At 46.1% G+C, this 6434-nt stretch overlaps 1 protein-coding gene and 1 long non-coding RNA gene across 2 annotated transcripts in view; both read right to left on the minus strand.

Annotated features, from left to right (window-relative positions):
• Positions 1-696: 696 nt before the first annotated feature.
• Positions 697-2356, minus strand: LOC141778305 (uncharacterized). The gene is made up of 2 exons (XR_012596046.1): positions 2300-2356; positions 697-1739 (listed from the first exon to the last, which is right to left on the minus strand). It is a non-coding gene; the product is annotated as an uncharacterized LOC141778305 (long non-coding RNA).
• A 2676-nt stretch (positions 2357-5032) lies between these two features.
• The window catches only part of LOC141779829 (CUB and sushi domain-containing protein 3-like), a 269514-nt gene continuing 268112 nt past the window's right edge, over positions 5033-6434 (minus strand). Inside the window, exon 69 of the mRNA XM_074654862.1 lies at positions 5033-5259. Coding sequence (XP_074510963.1) covers positions 5100-5259 — 160 coding nt within the window. The 3' untranslated portion in view covers positions 5033-5099. The remainder of the gene's footprint in view (positions 5260-6434) is intronic.

A 6434-nucleotide genomic window follows, 5' to 3' on the forward strand; every position in this document is an offset into this window, starting at 1 on the left:
ATCCAAATTGCCCACTCTTGAGATTTGTAAAAAATCAAATCAAATAAATGACTGTATTTATCTCACATGCAAAGTAAAAGAACATTCAAATGTCATTTCACTTTGGGCCTTTTCTGGAGTAAATTTCAGCTATTTGTGCCCACCGCCGGCGACGGAGACGGAGAGGCATGTTAAATGAGACTCGCATCACAGCAGAGACAGAGAGGACTCAGAGCAGCTGATGCTGCAGTCCGACCGTTCTGATGATGGGATGTCACATTATACCACCATTTCACTTTTAAATGGGTTTTAAAGGTTGAGTTTGATTTCTGCTAACACCAGGTGTTAATGTCAGCGAGGATTATTGCCCACCGTGCATTGCTGCAGGCGGTCTTTAAAGATCTACAGTGTCCCTCGGACGGAGATAATATCAGTGGTTATTTTGACTAAAGCGAGCGGCGGTCAGCGAGAGGAAAACTCATTAAAACGGTGTAACGGTGCAGCAGCGGACTGGATGATAACAGCTTCTCTGTAAAACACTGGAGCTCTCATAACGGAGGCATCTCGATTAATAAAGAGCAGAGCAACATTGAGCTTCATTATTTTATATTTTATATATAAATTAAGGATTTATACATTGCTGATAAAGAAAAAATACAAAACATTTTTTTGATCTTACATGACATTTACATGTGAAATTTTACACAACATATTCAATAACTTACAAATGCTTTATTTGCATAAAAAATATATCTCTTTACAAAACTTTTGTAATATGTACATATTCATATAGACAGGTTTCTGAATGGGATAACAATTGTTGTGGTACATTTAAAAGCATTCTCCTCTTCTCCAGATGTGAGACTGACTTGCCGTTTACTGTTTCTACCAGGTGCATTTCTTTTTCTCTTCCGTTAGAAATATGAACTCGCAAAATATATTACATATCCATAACACGAGACATCTCGCCAAAGAATGCCATCAAGTATCAAAACTGTATAAATGTACAAAATGTAACAGCAATGACAGGAATCAACATCGTGGTACAAAGTACGACAGCAGCAGCTGCTGGACTGGGTCAACATGCACAGATATGAAACTATGAAGTCTTCTGAAAGATAGATAAACCATCAGAGCTGACATCACTCAGCTGAATCACTGCTAACTGTGCACACAGATGACACCGATGGAACGCTTTTACTAATGCTATAAATGTTAAAAACATATGCCCATACAGTATTCAAGGCACTGCAATGATGTAGAGATGTGATGACAAGAGTCAGATTCATTGTTTCATTGTTTTGGATGATAGTACGATACTGATGGTGGCTTATGGTAAAGTGTGCAAATCTGTTCTTGTTTACTGTACATTTGTTGGCAGAAGCTGATGGTTCAGTGAGAGATCTGAAATTAACCATTCATGTATCAGTGTGTGTCGAGGCGGTGGATTCATCGAGTGTCTCAGAGTAGGAGTACGGATCAGGAATCTACTGACGGAGGCCAAACGAATGATAGAAACACAAACACTGCTCAGCTCATGAGGAACCAGAAGAACCAGCGATGGTGTGGAAGTCGTTCTGTCTGGGAATAACTCTAAAGTAAGACAGACGCACTTTAAGCTTTTTAACATAAATCAAGACAACAAGCTAGGGATGCTCATTTTGCAAAATGTTCTTAACCGATAACCGACCTTCGTTAACCCATTATTAACCGTTAACCCACAAGATGTGTGTTAACGGTTCAGCGTCCGGGAGCGTTACCTTAGCAGCTACGATGCTGCGTTCACTGTCTCCAGTTCACCGTCCGGGAGCGTTACCTTAGCAGCTACGACGCTGCGTTCACTGTCTCCAGTTCACCGTCCGGGAGCGTTACCTTAGCAGCTACGACGCTGCGTTCACTGTCTCCGGTTCAGCGTCCGGGAGCGTTACCTTAGCAGCTACGATGCTGCGTTCACTGTCTCCAGTTCACCGTCCGGGAGCGTTACCTTAGCAGCTACGGTGCTGCGTTCACTGTCTCCAGTTCACCGTCCGGGAGCGTTACCTTAGCAGCTACGATGCTGCGTTCACTGTCTCCAGTTCACCGTCCGGGAGCGTTAACTTAGCAGCTACGACGCTGCGTTCACTGTCTCCAGTTCACCGTCCGGGAGCGTTAACTTAGCAGCTACGGTGCTGCGTTCACTGTCTCCAGTTCACCGTCCGGGAGCGTTAACTTAGCAGCTACGATGCTGCGTTCACTGTCTCCAGTTCACCGTCCGGGAGCGTTAACTTAGCAGCTACGATGCTGCGTTCACTGTCTCCAGTTCACCGTCCGGGAGCGTTACCTTAGCAGCTACGGTGCTGCGTTCACTGTCTCCAGTTCACCGTCCGGGAGCGTTAACTTAGCAGCTACGGTGCTGCGTTCACTGTCTCCAGTTCACCGTCCGGGAGCGTTACCTTAGCAGCTACGACGCTGCGTTCACTGTCTCCAGTTCACCGTCCGGGAGCGTTAACTTAGCAGCTACGATGCTGCGTTCACTGTCTCCAGTTCACCGTCCGGGAGCGTTACCTTAGCAGCTACGATGCTGCGTTCACTGTCTCCGGTTCAGCGTCCGGGAGCGTTACCTTAGCAGCTACGACGCTGCGTTCACTGTCTCCGGTTCACCGTCCGGGAGCGTTAACTTAGCAGCTACGGCGCTGCGTTCACTGTCTCCAGTTCACCGTCCAGGAGCGTTAACTTAGCAGCTCCGATGCTGCGTTCACTGTCTCCAGTTCACCGTCCGGGAGCGTTAACTTAGCAGCTACGACGCTGCGTTCACTGTCTCCGGTTCACCGTCCGGGAGCGTTACCTTAGCAGCTACGATGCTGCGTTCACTGTCTCCGGTTCACCGTCCGGGAGCGTTAACTTAGCAGCTACGACGCTGCGTTCACTGTCTCCGGTTCACCGTCCGGGAGCGTTACCTTAGCAGCTACGATGCTGCGTTCACTGTCTCCGGTTCACCGTCCGGGAGCGTTAACTTAGCAGCTACGACGCTGCGTTCACTGTCTCCGGTTCACCGTCCGGGAGCGTTAACTTAGCAGCTACGACGCTGCGTTCACTGTCTCCGGTTCACCGTCCGGGAGCGTTAACTTAGCAGCTCCGATGCTGCGTTCACTGTCTCCAGTTCACCGTCCGGGAGCGTTACCTTAGCAGCTACGATGCTGCGTTCACTGTCTCCGGTTCACCGTCCGGGAGCGTTAACTTAGCAGCTACGACGCTGCGTTCACTGTCTCCGGTTCACCGTCCGGGAGCGTTAACTTAGCAGCTCCGATGCTGCGTTCACTGTCTCCAGTTCACCGTCCAGGAGCGTTAACTTAGCAGCTACGACGCTGCGTTCACTGTCTCCGGTTCACCGTCCGGGAGCGTTAACTTAGCAGCTACGATGCTGCGTGTAGTGTCGCGGACATGCAGCCACTTTCCCAGTAAAAGTCTCCACCGCACATTTAGTTTAGTTCAGCAGGTTGTCAGCTGTGTATCTGCCTGGGTAACTTTAGTGAGTGTCCAACAGACGGTGTGTTTGTGCTACGTTAGCAGCTCTAGCATTACCGGAGGCTTCGTGCTCGCCACCGCTCTGTCATTGTGGTGTAACTTTCTCGAGTTTATCTGTCGGTGAATAAATGCTATGAAACTACAACTCCTCCGCTCCGCTCAAGAGAGCCGGAGAGACCGGAGCCGACTTCCTGTATCCTGCAACTCCGGCTCTGCCTCTTAAGGTGGACTGTTAAGGTGGACCAGCTTTCCTCCTTAAAGAGACGAGCCGCTCCTCTGAGCCGCTCAGCTTTTGAGTTAATTATTAACATTTCTTTTAACCGTTTTAACCGAAAGCGTTAATCAGTTAAAATGCTTAATGTGGGTTAACGGTTAAACGGTTAATTATGGACAGCCCTACAAGACAATAAGCTTTATCTGACCTCAGACCGCCTACTGACACATCTGTGATTTACCGACATCCAGGCTTCAATAAACATCTGGGGAACTTGGCCAGCTGGAGGTATTTCTATAAAACCTGAAATAATGAATGGAGGAACTCCTACTTTGAGATTCTTGATGTCTACCGACTCGTGGCGGGGTGGTCGGGGTTAATTCACACCACGTGGGGTTAATTCACACCACGTGGGGTTAATTCACACCACGTGGGGTTAATTCACACCACGTGGGGTTCGTTTGTTGTAAAATCAGAAGAAAAAATACCCCAAATAAACCGAACCGTTTCAATAAGTTAAGAGGTTAAATAGATGGATGAGCTCCACATCACCAACAAACACTCTCTGACTAGTCAGCAGTTTAAACTCTCCTCCTTAAACCTCTCTGTCAGATTCACTGCACACAGCGTGATGATAAACTCTAACGACGACTCCGGCTCTCGTGAGTAAAATGCTCTCTATTGTTGTCACCGGAACAATACAAGCCCCGGCGTTCTCGACGGCACTCGGAGAAACGCTACTGCTCTTCAGTAATTAACTCCACGGCCATATATCTCGTCAGCAGGAGGTACCATCCAATTAAGAGGTATAATTGACCATATAACTTTGAACAAACTACAGCACAGACACTATTCAAAGAGAGGCAGCTTCTTCTCTACCTCCTCATCTCCTCTCTGGGAGAATAGACTGTAAAGATTACACTGATCAGCTCTCAGAGGCTCCTCACCTCCACAACACAAGAACTCTCATTAGGATGAATGTGAGACGAAGACTAAACTTAAAAAAACATCTGGGCTGTTTTCTTCAAAAGAAAAAGATACGATTTTTCATTTGGCATTGTGAAGTCACCCCTCTATATTTATACTACAGAGCATACAATACTCTATTCTCTATATGCCAGAGGCTCTTTATTCATAAAGCCAACACTCACAGAGTGTAAAGAACACTTCTCTTCAGAAGATCTCCCCTTCCTCTCTCTTTAACCCTTTGACCTCCGGTATACCAGCGATCGCAGACTGCCGTCAGTGTTGCTGAAAGTGTGCTTTATATTTCTGTGTCTTTGTTGTATGTCATCAGAAAGGAGGAAAATATAAATATGTGGATATATATTCATGTTAAGCAAACAAGGAGGAGTTGTATCCTCCCTCTATATGTGCGTCTCTCTCTCAGACTGAGTGGACATCAAACCATGGTGCAGATGGTGTTGAGATTGGGGTCGAAGCGGACCACCTTCCCCTCAGCGGCCTTCGTGTTTGTGTTGTACATGGGATTCTCAAAGGTGGCCTGTCCGTTGTTGTTCTCGTGGACGGAGCATCCCGTGTACTGAGCTTTATCTGTTTTCCTGGAGAGAAGAAAAGGAGGTTGCACATTAGTTGAGAGAAATCCCAATTACCTCTTCTCCCTCCCTCCGACCCAATAAACACATCTCCGTTCTGCCGGAGAGGACAGCTGCAGCAGCTAGATGAGGCACAACGGGGATTATTGTTGAAAAGATCAGTAGATCAGTCCTCTAACTGTTCTCTGGTTACTAACATCATGAATCAGTAGATCAGTCCTCTAACTGTTCTCTGGTTACTAACGTCATGAATCAGTAGATCAGTCCTCTAACTGTTCTCTGGTTACTAACGTCATGAATCAGTAGATCAGTCCTCTAACTGCTCTCTGGTTACTAACGTCATGAATCAGTAGATCAGTCCTCTAACTGCTCTCTGGTTACTAACGTCATGAATCAGTAGATCAGTCCTCTAACTGCTCTCTGGTTACTAACATCATGAATCAGTAGATCAGTCCTCTAACTGTTCACTGGTTACTAACGTCATGAATCAGTAGATCAGTCCTCTAACTGCTCTCTGGTTACTAACATCATGAATCAGTAGATCAGTCCTCTAACTGTTCACTGGTTACTAACGTCATGAATCAGTAGATCAGTCCTCTAACTGCTCTCTGGTTACTAACGTCATGAATCAGTAGATCAGTCCTCTAACTGTTCTCTGGTTACTAACATCATGAATCAGTAGATCAGTCCTCTAACTGCTCTCTGGTTACTAATGTCATGAATCAGTAGATCAGTCCTCTAACTGCTCTCTGGTTACTAATGTCATGAATCAGTAGATCAGTCCTCTAACTGTTCTCTGGTTACTAACATCATGAATCAGTAGATCAGTCCTCTAACTGCTCTCTGGTTACTAACGTCATGAATCAGTAGATCAGTCCTCTAACTGCTCTCTGGTTACTAACATCATGAATCAGTAGATCAGTCCTCTAACTGCTCTCTGGTTACTAACATCATGAATCAGTAGATCAGTCCTCTAACTGTTCACTGGTTACTAACATCATGAATCAGTAGATCAGTCCTCTAACTGCTCTCTGGTTACTAACATCATGAATCAGTAGATCAGTCCTCTAACTGCTCTCTGGTTACTAACATCATGAATCAGTAGATCAGTCCTCTAACTGCTCACTGGTTACTAATGTCATGAATCAGTAGATCAGTCCTCTAACTGCTCTCTGGTTACT

This window comes from Sebastes fasciatus, chromosome 12 (assembly GCF_043250625.1).
Source record: "Sebastes fasciatus isolate fSebFas1 chromosome 12, fSebFas1.pri, whole genome shotgun sequence".
NCBI lineage: Eukaryota > Metazoa > Chordata > Actinopteri > Perciformes > Sebastidae > Sebastes > Sebastes fasciatus.